Genomic DNA, 22,525 nt, shown 5'->3' with positions numbered 1-22,525 from the left:
ACATGTATTAATATTTTTATATGCTGTTTTATAATAAGAAATGTAGAATGTAGAATAGTTAATTTGTTAATTGATATTAATATTGATAAAATATACTTTTCAGAGTTTGCAAAAGATGGTCTGCAACATTTCTGGGTCAAAAAAGGTGGAACAATGCAATAAATGTTGGAAAAACTCAGATAACACATTTGCAACATATTTATTTTCATAATTTTTTAGGTTTATTAGGTTACCAAAAACTATTAATGATACAAACCTGTGAACCATTCATCCGCCCTGGGTTCAGAATAATGGAACTGTTGCTCGTTTATCAGGTCAGTAACAGATTATTTAAACTCACAGAGACAATGACAATTTTGAAACAGCATTGTGCAACCAGTTATACTCAGCTTTGCAAATACACTAATGTACTCTGAGCCGTTCTTCGTTGTTATTATAGTCTGTAGCTGCTTCTTTTATTTTGAAAGAAACACCGGATTCAACATACATCCGCTGCTCAGGACTGCCAGACTTAATCCCATGCGCATGCGTGACACATCACGAGACGCAAAATCTGCGGGGATGACGGTTAATGTAGTTGAAAGAAAGGAAATCCACTACCCAAAATGCACTAGCATTTAGGATATACCAGGCGGGGAATAAGAAAAGTGACACCATGCGTGAATGCACCCTGCGATAATTGTCAGGTTTAAGAAATAGAAGCAGAGGAACAGGTTGTGTAAACATAACAGGTGGCAACTGAATATTTTGGGATTTAGTGAGAGAGCTGATGAGTTCAAGTATGTTTTGGTGAAGACGGGACCGCGGATTCGGCCCTCACGCGGGCGTCTAAGCTAACTGTCGTATTAGCTGTGATGTTTTCAGAAGTGAGCTAAGCCCACAGCCGATTGGTGTTGACACCGTGCCTTTTAAAAGAAAATGTCTAGCTTTAACTTTGGTTCGGGAACTCTTGGGTCCACCAACACAGGTGGAGGATTCGCATTTGGGGCCGCAACCAGGTAACGACAAATTTTAGATAGCCCACTTAGCTAACGCTAGCATAACCAGAGGTATCTTGGCGTTAGCAGATACGGCTTGCGAGTTTCAAAGTCAGTGCTGGGTACGTTGTTTTCCCGAGCTACTCAGCAATGTCGGGTTATAGATGAGCATTTTAATTAGATACATTTGTAAACTCTGTTATTTGAAACTTTGCACATGCACGCACTGCAGAGTGAACTCTTGCAAATTGCGGGCTGCCAAGAGAAGTCTTTGAAGTGACAATTAAGCTATAGTAATTGTAGTTACTTTTTATTTTTTAAGAGGGAAATTAGTTCATTACTGGTAATAATGTGATTGGGATTACCATCCATCTGTAAAGCACTTATCACCATTTAGGTTTTCTATATAGAAATTTAAGACCCTGTGTATTTTCTTCGACAAAATCCTAGTTGTTAATCTGTGTGTACTGTAACCATAACACAATGTCAATCTTTTATTAGTTTGGAACTTGGCAGATATTGTAGAAGAATGTATGGGCCTAAACATATTACTTTTTTTTTTTTCTTCGAAAGTGCTCCTGCGGCCAATACCGGTGGCTTTTCTTTTGGTACACCTTTGGGTACAGCAAGTGCAACCCCCAGTACCAGCACCAGCACCCCGTCTCTTGGCCTAGGAGGCAGTCTTTTTGCTCAGAAACCTGCTGGAGGATTCTCCTTCAATACACCTGCCTCAAGTAAGAATGCAAAATAATAAAGAAATAAAAGTATTTGTGATATTTCTGCCAGCTGCCCATCTTATAATGGGACCTTGTGTTATTTCAGGTGCTGCTGCGCCCACTACAGGCCTCACATTAGGTATGTTTGGGGTTCTCTGGGGTATTTTTAAGTTGAAGAGCTTCTGAACAACAGGTAATGATTGTGAATTTTTATTTTTTTATTTAATAAACAATTACTTTCTCTCAGGTGCCCCAGCCAATACAGCTGCCACCACTGGCTTTAGCTTGGCTTTCAACAAGCCCACAGCCTCAGCTACGCCGTTCTCCCTCACAGCTACTAGCACCTCTTCGACAGCCGCTGCTGGGACAGGCTTGACGTTTGGCTCTGTCCTGACCTCCACTGCTCCACAGCAGCCTACAGCCACTGGCTTTGCCCTCGGTCTCGGCGGAGCTACGACCACCACCACGGCAGCCTTAACAGGTCCATCACTAGGCAGCAGTCTCTTCTCCAGCACTGTGCCTACAGGTGAGAGGCAAACTGTCAGCTTTACAGAGCTGATGTGTTAAATACATGGCCAAGTGGGAGTACAGTGAATGCTTTGAATTACAGAGTGTTCGTTTTAATTAGTTGTCACAGTTCTATAAACTGTATGACTATTTCTTGCCGCAGGTCTGAGTCAGACTACTCTTGGTGCAGGAGGCGGGTTATCGTTCGGTTCTCTGCTGGCAACCTCGACAGCGTCATCAGCAGCTCCTGCTCAGAGTATCGGCCTGGGTGGAGTCGACTTCAGCACTTCCTCTGAGAATAAGAGCGACACATCATCTGGAGCCAATGCGCAGTACGTCCTGCTGACCAACACGGTCCTTTACTGTCTTATGGAATATGTCTAATGTCTCACTCTGCTGTTAATGTTTAGCACCGACTATCCTTTCTGTTCTAATGATGAAAAACACTTTTTCTCACCCTCAGGGACAGCAAAGCTCTAAAAGATGAGAACCTGCCCCCAGTTATTTGTCAGGATGTTGAAAATTTTCAGTAAGTATCGTTGTGTGATTTATTTATTTTTTAATTTTTTTTTTTTAATCGGGTGTTTAATAGGTTGAATGCAGCAGTATGACCCAACCCAAATTTTATCTGGTGAGGTCTCTAGGAGTCCCCATTCTGTGTAAAATCCCAGATGCATACATATAGTTTGAGTAGTAGCACTTTGAAAGCATATTTTGATAGTTTGCCATATCTATCAGAGAGCTTTTATGTCATCTACAAGTGATTTCCTTCTTTTCTTAATTCTTTTGCAGAAAATTTGTGAAAGAGCAAAAACAAGTTCAGGAGGATATAAGCAGAATGTCATCAAAAGCCATTTCTAAAGTCCAAGATGACATCAAGAGCCTCAAACAGCTTCTGTCCGTCAGCGCCAGCGGTCTGCAGCGCCAAGCTTTGGCCATCGACAAACTGAAACTGGAGACGGCACAGGTAAAAACGGTGTACTTATGTTGACACAGGTGTCTATTTCTGATGCACATTATTTGTCATTAGAAAGTCAGTAAATCAGAAACTTGCATTCCAAACTTCTAGTGGATACACAATATATAGTGTATGCAGTGTTGCAAAATATATAAGTCAGGAAGTCCAGTATCAGTGTTCATTTCCCAAAACATCTGTAGCTGTACCTAAGATAAACAGAATTATTTTAAATTGGACTTCAGATGAACTTAATATGTGGGTTAACCTTTCCTGTTCCTTATACCTCACAAACTAAAAATATGAAAAAGTTTCCCTTGGAAATCTCACAGATTTTTTTTTTTCTAGATGTTTGACTTTCCTCTTTCCTTTGTTGCTAAGGAGTTGAAAAATGCTGACATAGCACTTCGTACACAAAAGACCCCCCCTGGACTTCAGCACGAGAATACGGCTCCATCAGAGTAAGTAAGCTATTGGATGAAAGTCAGAAAGTAAATCCAAGGTCAATGTGTGCTATTGCAGTCCTTTAGTTCTCATAGACTCTGTTTCAAACGACTCTATTTCATTTTAATATCATAGGACAGCAATAAAAAAATACACTTGGCCAGTGGATGTTTTTGTCAAAAAGCTTCTCTTAATAGTTGATTCAAAAGGTTAATAATGAACATTGCTTAATGTACTGAGATTTAAAATATGTGTCCCTTTTGTGTGTAGTTATTTCCATAGCCTGGTAGAGCAATTTGAGGTGCAGCTTCAGCAGTACCGGCAGCAGATAGAGGAGCTGGAGAACCACCTGACAACCCAAAGCAGCGGCTCTCACATCACTCCTCAGGGTGAGAACACATTTGTCTGGCTGTTAACGTAATTCTGTTCATGTTAAAGTTCGGTTTGATCACAGTGTTACATGTTTCATTAACAAACAGGCTACAGATGTGTTTGCATTCAAGATGAAGAGAAAAAAGACAGTTTCTGGTTCTTTTCTTTTCTGTAACCCACCCTGTTTTATTAAAATACATCAAATATTTATGCAGACATTTTTTTATGCTTTTGTTTACAGATCTGACCTTGGCCATGCAGAAGTTGTATCAAACATTTGTCGCACAGGCCGCCCAGCTCCAGTCTGTCCATGAGAATGTCAAGGTCAGTTTATTCCCTCCTGCTTTTACATATGTTAATAATAATAATAAAAAGATCCTCATTCGCATTGCTTGAAATGTAATGTGTAATAATGTATAGGACTGGGTGACGAGGCAGTTGTAGCGTTTTCATTTAACGTGTCTTTCTCTCTGGTGTCTTGTTGTATAGATTTTGAAGCATCAGTACCTCTCCTACCGCAGAGCCTTCCTGGAAGACTCCACGGATGTGTTTGAGTCCAAACGGGTGTCTAACAGGAAATGGCAGAGCACGCCGCGAGTCACTACTGGGCCTGCTCCGTTCTCCAGTGTGCCCAATGCTGCAGCTGTGGCCATGGCAGCCACATTGACCCAGCAACAGCAGCCAACTCCAGGTCTGACTGCCTACAAGTTCTAGCAAGTTTCTCCTTTGTTAGGAGACTGAAGGAGAGGAAGGAGAATCAATAATAAAAGCAAGTTGTGGAGAAGACAGGATCAGTGTGCTTTTAACATATTTTGGTAGCAAATAACTCAAAAGGTGAGAGAGGATGATTAAAAGTACAAAAGTAACAGCAGCCTTATCTGGTGTTAAGGTATCTGTGCTTTCTGTAGTGAATGAAAAGAGGCTAGAAAGGAAGAAATGAGAGAAATCTGTTGCTTAACTTTAACAGGAGACATTTGTGCTGCCTTACCGTCTTGTCTCTGACTCTCAGTACAAGGGTTGGGAACATTTATTTTATGCACCTTACAATTCAAGAGTGAGGACATTAAATAGATGGCCCCAGTGCAAAATGAAGACCAAATCCCTTCTGTTAATTTCTCTCCTCCTCCGTGTGCCCTCTCTAATGGGATACCAGAGCAGCTTTATGGCTGACATCACTGGGGAAAATGCACAGTGGTGGAAAAAGTCGAGCAATCTCATTTTGAATCTGGAAACTTCTAAACCTCAGTTTTGGGTTTTGTTTTGTTTTAGCAATGCTAAAAGTGAGCCTAGTACTCAGTTGAGGTTGTTGTGTAATGAAGTTAGGATAATTAATGCACTTGCTGCGAATTTTGTGGTTTCTGAATGATTAGTCCAGGTAGTGGTGCATCTTTAGATTTTTGTCACGTCAGTCTGGGCGTTGAGTTGGTGTACGTCTATGGCAATGTAGCCCCAGCTATCTTAAATCCGAATGATATCTCAGACGTGTGGGAAACACCAGTTAATCTGACACCGAATCAACATGCTCCTCTCTGAATATACAGGGTAGTAAAATAAGAAGAGAATATATTAAAGTTGTCATCCCCACCGTTCCTTCAAGCACACAGCTTCTGTTGCCCAAGGTCTTACAAGTAAAAAGTCTAGTTTAGACACAGATATTCACTTTAGAGAAACCATTCTCTAAATAACCTTAACCTAATGACATTTACAGTTTGACTGTCATGCTGTTTGTCAAATTCTTTCTACTCTTTGACAGTAACAAAAAAAATACTATTAAGTACGTTGTATTAGGCATAAATACACGGATTAAACATTGTGTTTAATCAGAAATTGATTTGGCATTTTGTAGGAGCTTATATCCTAAAATATCTAAATGAGACTCTTATACTGAGCAGTCAAGGACTCAAATTCAGTTTTGTTAAACTACAGCCAACATAACCTTAAGAATATTTACTGCAACATCTGGTTTGAGTTGTAAGCCATTTTTACTGGCACATCAGGGTACCTGCATACAACTAACACACTAAGCTATATATTACGGTAGCATGCTTTTGCAGTCTCTTTATTGACGTAACTTCAAAGGTTGATGGGATGTAAAGGCAGGTTGGTTTAAAAATGTTAGTCTGATCTCTACTCATTTGACAAAGCTCATGAGATGTGCTTTGACTGTTATCAGATCTGCTGCCCACCAGATGTTTGCTAATTTTTCCATTTTTAATGAATATTTCACATACTTTTGAACACTTATTTGGGTATGCAGATGGAGTTGTACGTTAACACCTAAACTAATTAACTATGTGCCAAGTAGGTATGGGACTATTTAACTAATCCATTCCTTAGCCACTGTTTACTGAAAAAGAAAAAATAACAACAACTTAACACACAAGCCACAATAGTTATTATTGTGTGGTAGAAGTGCACACCACCTCGGTGCCTGCTTAAGATTTTTTTTAAATTTCATTAAAAATCAAATAATTTTTTTTGATCACTTGTTCATTTTATCCATTTGTGCTCTGGGTATGCTAGCTATCCAACAAGGCTGTAGTATATGAGGTTAACATGAGTCGGGTTTGTAAATTATTTTTGGCTAGGGTAATTGATTGCTTTATTTAGCAAATCTCCCACCTTTTCTGCTAAGCCTAATTGCAGGCTAGTATATTTATTTATATATTTATTTTTTCTGCTTAAAGGTGACCTGTTTAGATTCATTTAGTTGTTGCATATTAAACATGTTGAAAGTTTCAAAATGAGTTTAGTGTACAAGTAATCCCAGCAAACCAAACACTCAGCCTTCAGAACTCTAAATGCAAGTTTTCTAATATTTTTTTCTTAACTCATGACACTGTTTGGATTGCATTTATATAGCGCTTTTCTAGGCACCCAAAGCGCTTTACAATTCCTCTATTCATTCACTCTCACATTCACACACTGAATAACAAAGGATTATCATTAATATGGTTATAGTAGCCCCACCCACCTGCTTTTCACAGCTTTTTTTTTTTGCAAGGGGCAGCCAATCAGAAGAAAGTTGACTGAAGAGAGAGGAGCTAAAACAGGTTTGTTTCAGTCAGTGGATGAACTGAGGGGACGTGAGTCATGCAAATCTAAGTAGAGCTCGAAATATAATAGGTCAACCTTAAACTTGGGTCATTATTGAAATGTCATGTTGGAGGGTGATCAGTATCACAGCATTTAAAGATGCAGTGGGCTGGAGTGGTTTTTTTTTTTTTGGTTTTTTTTTGTTTGTTTTTTGGTAGATTCACATCCGACCTGTACACATGCCAGATGAGAATGGGCCTACACTGTTCAGATTTCTGTCTCCATGGACATTGGGTTAAGGTACCAAAAGACTCAGGACTGAAAATAACTCTGAAATGTACTTTTTTCTAGTGGAACTAAGGCTGAGAACGGTGAAAAGCCCCGGTCACTTACTGGCCTAAATGAAGCAGTGTTCTCAGTGTGTTTGTGTTGTGAACAAGGAGCTGAGGTTGGTCTTTTATGTGGACAGATCATTTGGATAATGAATTGTCAGCAGTGACAGTAAGTGTGTGCATTATCTCACTGTTCAATACCTTGATATATTTGGCTGGTTTGGTTTTAATAAAGGCCATACCACTGTAATTTGATGAAAGTGATTTCACTTAAGGGCTACTGTCAGTGCAACAGGGCTGGATCATTTCACATAGAGTTCATTTCAGAGAAAATGTGGAGCTAAAGAGCTGTTCACAAGTTGTGATTTCAGGTATTTTATCCAAGGCGATGGTATGTTGTACAGACATTTGCTTCTCAATTCTGTAAAAAGTCTACTTTTCTTGTTGGTTTAACTGTTTGGTAGTTCAGAAGAGAACAATTTGTTGCTGCTCACACTGGTCCATAAGTACCAGTGATATACATTAGTGCCAAAAGAAACTGGTCTGTATGGCCACATTGTGTGTCTTGATTGTACAGGGGAGTTTATTTTCCCACCATTTTTCTCATCTGAGGATACAGCGTTGCTTGTTGTAGATAGCGCTGCGAGCTCAGCAGTATTGGCACTCAGAGGAATAAAGATTGGAAAACTGCCGTTGAACATGTCGCGATACAAACAGGAATTCATTGAACCCACTTCCAGTAATCATCGGCATACTGCTGCTGATTACGGTGGTGTATGGGTAAAAAAACAACCTAAATGATTAATTGCTAATGAAAACACTGCTGCTTTTGGACAGTCAGTCCTCTTATCAAACGCTAGGTTTTTGTTTGTTTTTGTAGGATTTAATGGAAGTCCACACTCATCCAGAATTTGACATTCTGTGCAGTTTTGCTCACACTTTAAAATATCGTCTTCCACACCTCTACAGTCTCACTTGGCACAATAATGACTATTAAATAATGTAATAATTATTGGTCTGTCAAAGTTGTTTTGACTTTGAAGGTAATTGTGGATATTAAGCCACATTAATACTCTCTAGTTGGTATCTTCTCACTGTCAGTAACGTGTATGCAAATGCTGTATTTTCATGAGTGCTAATATAACAGCTGTTCCCATTTACCTCTTTTTTCCTTTTATAAAAGAAGTGAAGGAATTAATGTGACTTTTTATTTATTTATTTTTTAAATGGTAGGTAGATTACCAGTGTCACAATTTGCCTACATGAACCTGAGATGCTCAGTAATGAATCTGAATTATACCTTTTGGTATCTTTGTTTTTCTGTGTGTTAAGCTTGAGCACAACAGTTCACAATAATGGGCCTGATTAGTTGACTGTTTGAATGTTGCTATTATCTCCAAAACATTTCCATATTCTTTGTCATTTATAGTGTTTAGTATTTTGTTTGTTTGTTTTTTCCCCTGCTAGTGGCGTTCAGGAGGCATGACTATTACAGGGTGTTTTGGAACCAGTAGAATTTACTGTTAGTTATCTGAAATTAGACTAAAAAAATCAATCTCTTGCAGGTTTTAGCTTGTCATCTCTCTCTAAAGTCAGACTCGATCCAACAAAGACGGATTTGTAGCTTATAGTAATTTACAATGGAGCTTTTGTTTTCATAATCGGTGTAAAATTATTTAAACGAACGTAACAAAGGTCCTTCAGTTTATGTTGGACGCATGACTCAAAACTTGACCACACTGTCTTTCACAGGCAAACTGTACCAAATCACTGATTTTCTTTGTTTTGACCAGTTTACACTGAAAGGCAGCCATGAATGCCGTTTTCACATTTCTTATCTAATTCTCCAGTGCTTTTACCTGTAACCTTGTGTTTTAATCTTATATATCCAATGCCTGTTGATACAGTATATTTAATCTATAAATATGTTGTGCCTTTTAAAGCTATATTCAGTAATTGTGTGATGCATTTTTAAAAAGTTTTTTTTTAAATTAAATTTTAGGTATGCTAGTTCATTCACTCTCAGAAATCTTGAATTTGGAAACTTGTCAAATGCAGTAGCACTTAGCAATTAACAGCCAATTTTTGTTCCAAACTGTTTGTTTGTGTTTTATGTAAGTGGAATTGCATATTTAATTGAAAATAAATTGGTTTTTAAACAAAGAAACGCTTGTCCTTGTTTCTTTTTCACTGAACTTGTTTTAAGAATGTAGACTAATTGAAAAGCTCCCAAATTTGATAAGATAAAAGAGAATGCTTAAAGAAAACAAGACAAGTTTCTGAGTGAAAGAACTAGCAGTGTTTCCTTTTTCCCTCCCAGCTTGCCAGCAGTGATAAATGCGCTGCTGATTAGCTGGAATATTATAGTTGAAAGCCTTTATAGCAGGATAGTACATATTCATATGTACTTTGTGAAAGCCTGATCCGTTGCCTAATTATTGTCATATTTCAGCTCATGTGAGGTTGCAGTTAATTAGATGCTGTAGTCTTTTGATGCCTCTGTCGGCGCAGTCATTAGATCAGATTATCATATTTTATTTGAATCAACTGCAGGACTTGTTTCTAAAGCTAAAATAAAGCTGTCAGCGTGACAGCAGTGCAGTTTACTTTGTGTTTTTTGTCTCACATAAAAGAAGAGTAAAAGCCTGTGCTCTCTCTTTGTGCCTTAGGGACCCAGGCGCCTCTGGGGGCAGGGTTTGGAAACCCCTTTGCCTCAGCATTGGGCACTAGCTTGGGCTCTTCTACCCTGGGAGGTATTACCTCTGCTTTTTTTTTTTTTTTTTTTTTTTTTTTTTTTTTTTTTTTTTTTTTAAATGAATATTCCCTGTTTTCTCGTGTGTTTTATTTTTTGCTAGACCCCTGCATACTTTGCCATTTCCCCTAATGTTACCTGGTGGTTAAATCAAAGTGGGTTTTTAAAGAAAATGTATTTGAGTTTGGTTGTATGACAGACTAAGCAGCTGGTGTGTATGTGTCTGACAGAGTGGTGCAGTCAGAGCTTAGCTGTTTCTCTTTTCTGCTCTGCCTTTTGCGAGGAGTCAAGTGCGTTCACACCACACACAAAAACTGCAATCCTATCGTACAGTTGTTACCTGGTAAACAGTTTCACTCAGCTGTCACGGCGAAACGCTGTGGTGTTAAAATACGGGCATGTCAAATTGCAAATCCACTTGAGAGTGTGGAAGCAAGTGGTCTGAGCGCACTCAAAAGTATTGTCTGTTTTCTCGTAGTTTGGGTATTCGGTGAAATCTGCCGTTTTTCTTCCTTTGGCCTTTGCTTTGCGGTGTAGTGCACTGTGAGTCCTGTTTGATTCTGCATTATTCGGTCAGAAGTTAAGCCAAGTGTGGTGCTCTGTGGATTAGTTTATGACTTTTTTTTTTTTTTCTTTTTTGCTTGCTTTTGTCTGCTAATGCCTGCCAGTGTGTAACTCCTGAGGCGCTTCTTGTTTTTGTATCTAGTCTAGGCTGTGTGCTTAGACCAGTCTGACTTCCATGTCACTCTCTCCCACAGGTTTTGGTGGTGGGCCAGGATTTGGTGGGGTGGGGACTGGGGGGTCTTCTTTTGCCTTCTCTTCCACCAATAAGCCCACAGGAGGCAGTCTGAGTGCAGGTACAATACATGCTGTATATAGCACCTTAACACCTGGGCCACCAAACATGATGGCAACAAAGAATAAAGGCTCAGCTCGCTAAGTGTATAAAGTTTGGAAAGGGTCTAAGCTGTAACTGTGTCTCATTAGTGTAATGTAAATGGAACTGCAACAAGTTTAGTATATCCATATTTTAAAGTTATAATGAACGTCCCAGCAGTGGGTAAATACAGTTATGTGTATATATGTTTGTTTGTGTGTGTTGGCACTTTAGAATCTTGGGGGTTTTAAGCTAGGATGGCAAAATCCTTATAAAAAACCTCTGAATTTCATTTGAACTTCCTTTTTCTGACACCAGATTTTCTAAATCCTCATGTTATTCATGTTTTATCTTTTTGTTTTTCTCGTATTTGACTGTTTTTTGTTTTTTGTTCCTTGTCTTGCTTTACTAGGTTTTGGTAGCACCAACAGCTCAGGCTTCAACTTCAGCAACCCTGGCATCAACCCCTCTGCCGGCCTGACATTTGGCGTGTCTAACCCACCTCCTGGAGGCTTTGCCACAGCAGCACCCTTACTCCAGTTGAAGAAGCCCCCAGCTGGTAACAAAAGGGGCAAGAGATAGAAACGGGAAATGATAGACGCATGTTACTGAGCAGCTGACCAGCTATGAGTTTGTAGCAAGTACAGCTTGATCTCCCAAAAGCATAGAAGACGATGCTAAAATGACCATTACCCAACCAAAACGGAGGAAATATGCTATTCTGAATTGTCCAGTCTTCTACATGCATTTCTTTTTAATTTACCCACATTCACGTTTTCCTGTTGGATCCAACTCTGCAGAGGGATTAGACTACAGAAATTAGAGCAGAAGTACACGAGTGACTCTGTTTTTAGCAGTGATTACTTTTGCCTTTGGTAAAGAAGGGAGGACCCAAATCAATACAGTAGGCAGCCGCATGTAAAGATAGGATAAAATAGCATTTATATCATTTTAAGCATGGATTTAGCTCATTTGCATTGCTTCAGAATGTTTTTCTTTCTGCACACTTTGGTCTGTGGTGCTACAATGCTTTTGGGATTGTTGGCTCACTTGCAAATTGCTCAGTTACTGGTGAGAAATTGCTTAAGCCAGAACATTTTATAAGACAACGTTTTTTCCGTTTGTTTTTTTTAATGCTTTGAAATGGTTCTGCTGTGCTCCACAAACTGTCAATCACAGAAATGCACTCGAGCGCTTCCCAAATGATCACGTGGCCCAAGGATCGTCCAGGAAACGATCAGATAAGATTTATGGAGCAATGTTTGTGGCAGAGTTTCCGTCTGAAGTATCAAAGGAGTGTAATATTACATCCTAGATAGTTTTATAGGCTCTGGAGCGTCCAGGGTTGTTGTTTTGTTTTTTTTTGTTTTTTTGAGAAGCACAGTTTTATTTTTATATCAAGTAGAGAAAGATATGAGATTTGAGAGGTAAAAGTGGACTAGAACCTTGAGCTGGCGCATTATCTAGCTCATGTAACCTGTGTTTTGTTTTTTTTCTTTTGCTACTCCATCCTCATTAATTACTTTTAGACACATTATGGTTTTTGGTGTTTTGCCCCTGTGTACTGTTGCAAGAACTTGAGATTCGAAACTTTGTGCTCTTCGTATTACATGAGTTCATTAGATGTTAAGTTGGTTGAATTTGAAAGGGATTTCATATGCATATTGTACCTGCTCAGTTTCTACATGTGCTAGAACAAATCTGCACTTTCCAGTGTATGTGACCTGACGGTGATTGTGTGAATGTGCATGTGTTTCTGTCACACAAGTATGAAATTGTCTCTCTGGTCTGATCATATTTCCTTTGAGTACTGGGGCTGGTCGGGGGTCAGATATTCTGCTTTTTTTTTTTTTTGTTTGTTTTTTAAATTGTCCATGTTGTTGTTATTATTTTCTAATCAGTCTGTGGAATCCTGAATTTTCTAAAAGCTGTTTAATAATAAAATCTCCAATATGATGTTTTGCCTGTTTGTGGCATCACTTCAATAAATGTGTGTTGACACAGGAAAAACTCTGTCATCAATATGTTGTATGTCACATGCTTTGCAGCAGCTCTTCCCGCATCTGATATATTTTCAAGTCATCACACGAAGCAAAGTTAACCCAGACTGTTTGTGACAACATAATTGTACTATGAAGCTTTCAAGGCTGTAAGCCATATAATGCCAAAGTTTGGGAAGTTGCCCTAAAATTAACGCTTTCACACTAACTTCTACTGTTCCTTTAAAAAAAAAAAAGGCACAGTCTAGGTTACAGATTCCTTATAATGTAGTCAGGACCTAAGAGGCCTTCTGAGGGTACATCAGTCTCTCTAAACTTGAAACTAATGTGTTTGTCCTTTTGCAGTGTTACTTTGGTCTTCCACTTTTCTATCTAAAGTTAAATTTTATCTTAATAAAAATATTAAAGCCAGTGACCAGTTTCAAAAGAAAGTTTATGTTTAAAGTTTTGAGACTGTAATAAAACCCATAAAGATTCCTCTAAACACATATCTGATTAAATGTATCATTTATTCAATTTGACCGACAGGTTTTAGCGTAACTAACATGAGGGAAAAGGTATTTTCCCAATGATCAGTTAGTCTTACTACAATAAACTTAGGTGAGGGAGCACAGTATGCTGTTTGAACACTGATCTCTGCTGAAAATGCCCTTTTGTATATCTGTGTAAATATTCCATTAATAGTTCTAAATTATGATGAATGATTCATTTGTTCCTTACAGCAGGGGGGTGTCTAGAAGGGGAGCAAAGGGGCCTGCATCCTGAAATATGATAGGCTGCCCCATCAAAGTCACTGTATTAGAAATATTACTACAGTACTGTCTTATAGTGCCCCAAACCATTATACAGCATAGAACGGGCCACTGGTGCTACTGATTCTAGCTCTTATTTAAGTAAAAAGTTTTGAAAGTGGTGTTTTGTGCACCAGTTTGTTTTCACTGGAGGAATATTTCTGACTGAGTATTGAGATTTATGTCAGTGTTCTCCATGGGTGTCATGTTATTTTCGTCAGACAGATAACGCTGCCTCCACATGAACAGAATCAACTTTCTGGGATTTCCTTAGCTGGATGATTGAGCATGTACCAGGAACAGTGTTTTCAGCAGAGGGGGCGGTAGTGCTCTTCCCGTGGGGTTTCTAATACCACAGGGAGAAGAAGAAGAAGATGCCGTTGCTATGCGACGACGCTACAACACTCCCATGAACTGCTAGGCATAAATAATCATTACTTAGGCTAGCAACTCATATTTCAGGGGCGTCTTCCGGTGACTTTCTGTTCATCAGTCCAGGTAACAGGCTACAGTTTTTAAAGCAAGTACCATACAGTGGATTAATGTCGGTGAACATACTATAATTATGTTTGGTGGACTAGAAATTAGTATTAATTTATTAAGTTGAATCGGTAAAAAAAACGGCACCAGATGAGAGTGTATATGCAAATTTTAAACTTACTTCTTTGAAACACACTGTATTCATAATCATATGTCTATATTCCTGTCAAACTCCCATGGCTAGCACAGACAAATTTGAAGCACCAGAATGCAGTCTTTATATTAATTATGTTTTTTTTGTCAGTGCGGGTGATTTTTATTGTAGTTTTTAATTTTCTATTGGATTCTATTTCTTTTCAACTAATTGGACATTATTGCATTGTTTATATTACAGCCATGCCTCTTCCAGACACATTCTACTGTGCCCAGCAAATCAACATCCCTCCCGAGCTGCCAGACATCCTTAAAGACTTTACTAAGGCAGCCATCCGAACACAGCCCAAGGATTTGTTGCAGTGGTCTACAGCGTAAGTCTTAATGTCTGTCAATGAAGGTTCAGGTTAAGAGTAGAGATGTGTGTGATTGTGTTTTATTCCAGTTTAATTCTCACAAACAGGAGCATAAACCATGTCTCCAGGCTACATCACTGTAGGGAAAGGCAGGCCCCTTTCACCTGTGCGTGTCTTATCGTTGCATTGACTAGCTGTAATTAGATCCCAAGGGCTTTCATGTTAGTGCAGCAGTTAAACTATCTTACTGTCTCGAATAAAGAAAAACCATGCTAAAAGCACTCGATGATATGGAAATATTCAATTTATTTTCTTTTACCTTTTATTTCCTACCTCTAAGGACTCTCAGCATCCTCTTCTTTTTTATTGACCAATGTAGCTTGGCTTTGTTTATAGCAATAGACAATAAAGTGAGTCATACAGTGAAGCGAAAAAACAAATCGAGCGCCTCCTGGGTGATGAGATGTTTATGTTATTAAAGTAATACTTGGCTCTGTTCCCTTTCAGAGATCCTGAAAGTCAGTAAATGCATGGAAAGTTATATTTTTTCTTTTCTAATAATGAAGTGAAATATGCCACAGCATGCCTTTAAAACCTCTCACAAAGAAAAGCAAATGGTATATTTGAATGGTATACTTAGGAAGCTTGGGGGCAGATGAATTTCTGAGAATGGTGATGCTAAACACAGTGTTTAAGAATTCTTTGCTAATTATTATGACTGTGTCCTCTTCCAGATACTTCAGTGCTCTGTCTAAAGGAGAGTGTCTGCCTGTTAAGGACAGGCTGGAATTAAATGTTGCCACCCAGAAGACGGACACTGGGCTGACTCCAGGTCTTCTGAAGATCCTCCACAAACAGGTAGTTTCTCAACAGCAGGCTCATAACCTGTAGAAGTTGTCGCACAAATAAAATTTTTATTCTCACTGTTGCTTTTGAAAGAAATAAATGCATTTACTTTATCACATATTTGCGTTTCGTCATTTACTGTTTTGCTTTTATGGGTATAATTATAACTTCCATTGAGTTTAATGTCCAACTTTGATTACTCTTCTATTCTTTTATGCGTGTTTTTATGTGTGTGTCTCCATATAGCAGTGATGTTTCCCGTGTGGGTCATTAAAGTTTCATATTGTCTTAAATCCATTTTATCTCACCTGGGCTGTTTACTGGCATCTCGGTGTGGCGGATTCATTAAAAGAAATGAATAATTAATATTTCCTTAAAAGCTAGCACTTAAGCGGCAGCATAAATCTTGTGAGAGTGCTGCTCTTTTGTTGTCTCGAGTTATTCATTTTGTAACATTTTAAACTGCATTGATAGTAGAAAGTCTGAAAGAAATCCAGAAAATCTGAATGCAAAACAAATGCAGATCTGTGCCATTATTTGAGAGATTATTATTAGTGTTTATATCCTGCTCAAATCTACTTTTTATTTGGATTACTGTGCATCAGTATTTGCGGTTATTTATGCCCTGGCTGTCCACATATAAAAGTCTAGAGAAAAAAGAGATTGTAAGTAAATAGAGCCACCAGATTCTCCATATCCAACCTTGTTGTTTATTTGTGGAAATAGGACTCATTTCAGATTTTATCTAGAAAGTGAATAACTAGATTTCCCCCCCTAAAGTCTCCTAACCCCCCATTTTTTTTTATCATCAAATCATAGCTGTCGCCCAAGACAACCTGTAGCAAAGAGGAACTGCAGGCGAAGTGGAAGGGCTTGTGTCTACCTGTGGCTCAGCTGGAGACCCTGCTGTCGCTGGGCAGCTTTGGCTCAGATATTGACTGGATGGAGTTTTTTGCCCTGGGCTGCAGCGCTCTTGGAGGGGTGAGGTGTTCACAATCCTGGCTATAAATGCAAATACAACTTTATATACTTCTTCCTTTGAGCCTTAAAAACCTGGTGCGAGGCCAAGCACAGCTGGAGATCCTCCAGCAGCACACTCTAGTCTCCAGGTGTTAATGTTAGATCCAGGAATTTGCAATGCAGTCTCCATCATCGGGGTCCCCTGGCTCCAAAAAAGAGTGACTGGATAAATCCTTCAGCAACTACTTGAATCTTTGCTTCGCTGTTAAGCCAATGATATTTTTTTTGGCTTCACAGATTCAGATAGAGCAGTAATGACAGATCAAAGAGAATTTATTTAAGCATGAAGAACTTTACAGAAGATAAGTTGGTGTCTAGGAAAGCAAATGCAGCTAAGCATTAACAGCATTATGTGCTCAGTGTTAGTAATTTGGGTAGAATTCTACTCCTGTTTTCAAGGCTCTTGAACACTTTAACCACACGAGGGCACTCTTATGCTACTTAGATTTAGCTGTCTGAGTTACAGTGTGTGCATGCAAGTATATTTGCAGTGTGTCTTGCTTAAATGCGATGCAACAGCAAACTAATTCTTTGTTTTTGTGGCAACACAAATCCTCAGACTCTTATCAGTTCGCTTAAGTTTGCCTGCGAGATCCTAACAGAGGATGAGACGGGTGGTGCCGCAAAGATCCCGTTCGACACCTTTGTCAGGCTCTACACTTACCTGGCTCAGCTAGACGGGGACGTGCCACAGGAACGCATTGACAACTTCCTCGGCACTCTGCAGCCACAAGTGTAGGTGTCATTTTCTCCTCAGCTGTCAGTCACACCACAAGCAGAATGGGTGTAGTAGTGGAAAATTGAGCTATTTTGTATGCATAACTATTTTTTTTTCACACAGCGTAATTAGTTTCCCAGTTTGAATTATTTCTTCAGTCCGAGCTAAAAAAAAAAAAAAAAAGGTTTTTGTTTGTTTAAAAAAAACATTTTCCTCTTTTGTAATTCAGTCATAACTCTGGATGTGCTAAGCAGTATTTTAACTCTGTTGGCCCAACATTTCTGCCAGTCAGTGTCAGTTGGCTCAGAAGCACAGACAGTTTAAGGGCTAAGCCATTTCCCACTATAGCCTCAGATAATGTTGTGAGATTGTGATGTTCAGTGTTGTGAAAATCCCTATGCTGCTGAGTGGAGCTGTTGCACTGATTCGCTGGTTTCTCTGCCCGACAGCAACAAGCAGAACGGCATGATTCAGGTTTCCAACTTCTACCCCAGCAGGAAGGGAGGGAAGCAGAGGCAGAAAGCAGTGGAAGAAAGAAGTTAGAAATAGGAATAAGGAAATGATGGCGCCCAATTAATAAATGGAGCAGCTATGCTTCGTCAAGCACAGCTGTTTTTCCAAAAAGAAATTGGTCCCATTAATTGTTGGCATCAGCCACTGTGGCCGATTATTCATCAGTGTCCGGCTGAATCAAGCCGCTATTATGAGTCTGGTTGGATTTAATGAGCAGCAATAGAAGCACAAAGCTGCCGTGCTCAAACTGTCAGGTAGGGCGTGTGTGGATGCTTTTTATTTCCCATTCCCGTATGACTCGGCTAGTGAAGTTCATTTATCATGCACGCTGCCTCACCACATTTGGCCTCTCTGCTCGCGTCTGCATTTCACCCAGCAGACCAAAAAAAAAAAGGAAGTCAAATAGATAAGCGCCTACGCCACAAGAGTGTGAGTTTCAGCTTGCATTAGAGACTTGTGTTATATTCACTCCTCTGTGCAGTACTGTAAACAAACACAGGCACATTTCAACACCAGTGACAGTGACAGTGTGAAAGGTCCAGAGGTCCAGAGATACAGTATGACTGTTATTAACATATTTGCCTCTCATACAAACACACACAAAACTGCTACGCTGGAGGTATTTCAACAGACAGCACAACAAACGGGATCAGAGAAAATTCCGTCTTCAGACACTTTTGGCATTTGGTCGCAGGGGTGGAGGATACACGGACACACAGATACTGTAGCTTACCCCTTCCAGGATTGCAACTGTGGTCAAGTCAAAGAAGACTGGAAGACAGATAGAGCCCCCGCTAACTCGATAACTGCAGGCTCTCCGCCCATATGACACAGCAGAGAAAGAATTTTGTCAGGGCTTCCAGCAGTGATCTTTTTGTGCAACGCCCACGTTAGAACTGAGTAAATGAGCGCGCTGAAAATAACTCAATATTAACTGTAATCTGCTCATAATGCTTTTATATTTGGAAAGATTCCTATTTGTATTGATAGCTTTTATGTCTGGCTGAAGTCTGAAGCAGAGATAACTCTGGTATCAAAGATTTAGCGCACGATGCAGACAGCGCATAATTTGTCTTCATCAAATAACACAACATTCAGAAGCCATGCGTGAGGATGTGGATCGCCCAGCTGGAATTACAAGGTTAAACAGGACGAGATTTTTAGCTGTACTTATATTGTATTAAAAGAGGTATATAAATTGACAAGTAGAAAACATAAACACTGATTTGAACTTGGTTTCCTGTGGATCTTTTTTTTTTTCCAGGAACCGATGAACCTCTTTTGATAAGGAAATCAGGAAGTTTTTGATTCTGTGCAGGGTTTTCTCATATACAGGAATTTGCGGCAACCCCACACGTTTTATGCATAGCCAGAGGAAATATAACAGTTCCTTTTTTAACTACTTATTAGGGATTCATTCACCATTACATAGTGGGCATTACTGTGTATCAGTTGCACAGAAATAATAAAAAAACCCATTGATTTTTCAAAATACAGACTAGCCTTGACTGATCATTTTTTATAAGGATTATAAAAACGGCCCATTTTGAAACCGGAAAAACCCTGCGGGGTTATAGTTTTTTTCTTTTCTCAAAAAAGTACATGTTTGTGAGCTGGTACTTTCCAGTGATCTAGGAATTACCCTTAATGCTGTTACTGCTTACAATAAAACACTATGTTGAAAGCTCAGTTGTGTATTTATTCAGTCTGCAAGCACTATTGCTTGCATGAGTGTTAGGGGCTTCTATTTGAAAGCTTTTTGATCTAGTGAATTATTATGTCGTTGTTAATTGGATTTAGATACTCTGGTAATGTTGCTACAGTAAAACAGCAAAGTAGTAAAAACATGTCTTTCACCCTGTGCACATAATTCTTTGAGATTTACAAAATCCAAGCCTCATGACAGCAAATTACAAAGAGCAGCCTCCTGTTGACTTAAATCAAACTAAACCTGGCAAAGCTGGCAAACTGCACGTGTTTTGAGACACAACATGTTCTTGTTCTTTAGAAAAATGTCTGTCTTGTCAGTCACACCTGTCTTGGTTGACAGTTCTAGTAAAGTAAAAGTACAATCCACCAAGAACGCTGTGGCCTCAACACAGAGAAGCATTACTATCCTCCTCCTCCTTATCATCATTAGTTTATTTATTTAAAACATGTTGAGGGAGAGCCATAGAGGTGCCGAGGCACACAGTAAGGTGCAGAAGTAAATTTATGAAGCAGCAAAAGAAGAATAGATTGTAAATCACTGTATATGTAAATACCTACTGTTTGATTGCGACACATTATATGCTCCTCACAAAGCATTCCTTGGATATCCTCAAATTTCTCTCCAATAAATTTCTTTTTAGGGGCATCTTGCACTATAATAGTCAGGCTTACAGTTACAGATGCTGTGTGCCCCCTTTGTTTTAGGATGTTAGAACATGGAAAAACATGATGTAATTGCAAAGATGTCAGTGGTTTAGGAATCTCAGCTTTAGGGTGGACCTTGTTGCGCAGCCTTTACTGTTTCTCCAACTTTTGCTCACAACATCACATCTCCAGGGACGTGACAAATGTTGCAGGGCAGTGCGAAGGAAAAAAAAGGCAGTAGAAGAGAGAGCAGACACAAAGGCTTCATTCTACAGTGACTCTGTTGTGTAAGAGATTTCGGGGTAAGGATAAGGGAAAACATATTTCTAGCTGTTTTCTGAAGTTGCAGAATTTATCGTTCTGTGAGCTGTATTGTTGAACTGGGTTGAGCTAGACTCCACTTTGGGAGCATGAGAGCATTGTTGGTTTGAAAGATTTATGGGTAGGTTTTATCAGTCGGTTAGTTTCAGTTTACTTCAAAAAGAAAATCTAGATAAGTAATCTGTGATGACTGGAGATGTTTGTATGAATTGTTTTGCTGTATATATATGAACGAAATGAATTTAATTGACATGTAACATATTTAATGCGTGTATATTACAGGGACCTGCAACATGGGATGATAAAGCCACTGGACTTTATCTACTGGGACGATGTGGCTTCAGCTCCATAACAAACGTTGCACACCGAAGCTGGAGGTTTAACAGTGGAGGTGGATTCGAATCCTAAAAGGATTGTGCATCATGTGCTGATATGTCAAAAATAAGGAAATGATCTAGAAATACTGTCTACATTGTAAATGCTAAAAACAGAAATATGGCTGAACTGTCTGTGATATCACCCTCACTTCTCTCATACGTCTGGGGTATACGCTCACCGCCATCTTTAAGATGGGATTGACAGGCACCTGTCAATCAAGCAAAGACCCGCGAAGCATTTTCTCTTTGAGCCTCATTATCTTCCTAATGGAACAGTGATCTTAAAATCCCCACTGTGACACATATCAGCAGGTGTGAATTTAATTATTGAGACTTAAACTCGTTCAAAAAAATACTGTAATTACTTTTTGCATTTTGAGAGAGGACCTCGGGGTTCGGGGTGGGGGTGCTTCATTACATTCTGGGATTTATTGCAGCCATTATCATGCTGCCGTTGAAGGACCAGTATTTTATACAGCTTGATAAGTCCCTTGTACAGTAGCATTACCTACATGATTATGCACAACAGTCATTAGTTGCTCTGCAAGACGGCCAAAAAGAAAGTGTCCCCTCTTTCACTTTGAAGATTTTATATATCAGGACTTCTTAAAAATTATCTGGTCCTTACCAGGTTCTAAAATGATTTAATGAGACAAAGGATGAGCAACATCACGTGAAATATTACACAGTTTCATTATTTGATTAATGAAAATCAATGTGTGTGAAAAACTAAGTAAACTGTATGATTCTGTAGCTGCTTGAAGTGATAGTTTTTTGTGTGACTTTAGCAGTCTCTCACATCACTGTGAAGGGATTTTGCTGTTGTACTCCTTCCATTAATTGTGGTTTTCTTGCATTTATTTATGCACAGCTCTATTAAGGTCCCACCACAGTGTTTCAGTCAGGTTGAGGTCTGTTAATTGTATGCAGTTCACGTATCTCGTCCTGTCTATGTAGACAGGAAGAGATAGAAATTTACATTTAACTATTACAACCTTCCTGGTCTTTGGGATATAACCTCGAGTTGTGTTCACTGACAAAGACGCATTCAGACTGATGGAAACATGCTGGCAATCTGTCTGCATTTATTAATTAGACAGCATAATCTCAGAGTGGTTGCAGTCTTTCAGGGTCAGACTGGGACTGTTTGCAGAAAGGTTGCCTCCTATCAGGTGAAATGAGTCCTCTGGGGTGAGTTGCCTGCTCTTGGAAAGATTACATCTATCTTGTTTTCCACTTGTGAATCATTTTCTTACTGCAGAATGATGGACCAGATTATTTGGAGATCACCCCACAACCAATCCCAGATGGCCATCAAGAATTGGTAATCTAAGGTCTTTGCTGATGTCTTTCCTCCTTAACACACACTTAAATGCTACAGACTAGTACTAACAGCTGCTGATGATCAGTTGATCAAGTGCATTGGATTAACAGCACCTTGCAGCTACTTACTGTCTTAATTCCAATATTATGTAAGGTTGCACTTGTTTGTAGTTTTTACACACACTGTTTTTGCCATACTGTTTATTAAATAAATAATAACCCAGTGTAATGCTTCATGTGTTGTTGCCTAGTGGAGGATGTATACTTGAATCCTTAAAACTGAAAGACGATTTTTAAAGATTTT

At 39.1% G+C, this 22,525-nt stretch overlaps 2 protein-coding genes across 6 annotated transcripts; both read left to right on the top strand.

Moving 5' to 3' along the window:
- Positions 1–539: 539 nt before the first annotated feature.
- nup58 (nucleoporin 58) lies at positions 540–12,924 on the top strand. Of its 4 annotated transcripts, XM_004546508.5 has the most exons (14): positions 540–998; positions 1,551–1,711; positions 1,800–1,832; positions 1,941–2,219; positions 2,364–2,532; positions 2,664–2,729; positions 2,993–3,167; positions 3,537–3,616; positions 3,870–3,988; positions 4,213–4,295; positions 4,461–4,662; positions 10,009–10,092; positions 10,850–10,948; positions 11,381–12,924. In XM_004546508.5, the coding sequence occupies exons 1-14, from the start codon at positions 919–921 to the stop codon at positions 11,548–11,550; spliced, it is 1,800 nt and encodes a 599-aa protein (XP_004546565.3). In that variant the 5' UTR covers positions 540–918; the 3' UTR covers positions 11,551–12,924. The 4 variants fall into 4 exon arrangements, with proteins under 4 accessions (XP_004546565.3, XP_004546566.3, XP_076744205.1 ...); XM_004546509.5 differs by lacking the exon at positions 10,009–10,092; XM_076888090.1 differs by lacking the exon at positions 10,850–10,948.
- A 1,196-nt stretch (positions 12,925–14,120) lies between these two features.
- ropn1l (rhophilin associated tail protein 1-like) lies at positions 14,121–22,451 on the top strand. Of its 2 annotated transcripts, none has more exons than XM_004546507.5 (6): positions 14,121–14,257; positions 14,634–14,766; positions 15,483–15,606; positions 16,414–16,575; positions 17,174–17,349; positions 20,804–22,451. In XM_004546507.5, exons 2-6 carry the CDS (start codon positions 14,636–14,638, stop codon positions 20,871–20,873), a joined length of 663 nt encoding a protein of 220 aa, XP_004546564.1. In that variant the 5' UTR covers positions 14,121–14,257; positions 14,634–14,635; the 3' UTR covers positions 20,874–22,451. The 2 variants fall into 2 exon arrangements, with proteins under 2 accessions (XP_004546564.1, XP_004546563.1); XM_004546506.3 differs by lacking the exon at positions 20,804–22,451 and adding an exon at positions 17,782–17,960.
- Positions 22,452–22,525: the final 74 nt, after the last annotated feature.

This window comes from Maylandia zebra, linkage group LG9 (genome assembly GCF_041146795.1).
Source record: "Maylandia zebra isolate NMK-2024a linkage group LG9, Mzebra_GT3a, whole genome shotgun sequence".
Classification (NCBI taxonomy): domain Eukaryota; kingdom Metazoa; phylum Chordata; class Actinopteri; order Cichliformes; family Cichlidae; genus Maylandia; species Maylandia zebra.
Note: the sequence above shows the minus strand (reverse complement) of the source record. Positions and strands in the feature narration are given on the sequence as shown.

Excerpts from the sequence above, each read along its gene's own strand:
- ropn1l (XM_004546506.3), top strand. The coding sequence starts at position 14,636 with ATGCCTCTTCCAGACACATTCTACTGTGCCCAGCAAATCAACATCCCT. Across the intron at positions 15,607-16,413 it reads TGAAGATCCTCCACAAACAG|CTGTCGCCCAAGACAACCTG; the intron begins GTAGTTTCTCAA and ends ATCAAATCATAG. Across the intron at positions 17,350-17,781 it reads GGCACTCTGCAGCCACAAGT|CAACAAGCAGAACGGCATGA; the intron begins GTAGGTGTCATT and ends TCTGCCCGACAG.
- nup58 (XM_004546508.5), top strand. The coding sequence starts at position 919 with ATGTCTAGCTTTAACTTTGGTTCGGGAACTCTTGGGTCCACCAACACA. Across the intron at positions 1,712-1,799 it reads CTTCAATACACCTGCCTCAA|GTGCTGCTGCGCCCACTACA; the intron begins GTAAGAATGCAA and ends GTGTTATTTCAG. Across the intron at positions 2,730-2,992 it reads CAGGATGTTGAAAATTTTCA|AAAATTTGTGAAAGAGCAAA; the intron begins GTAAGTATCGTT and ends ATTCTTTTGCAG.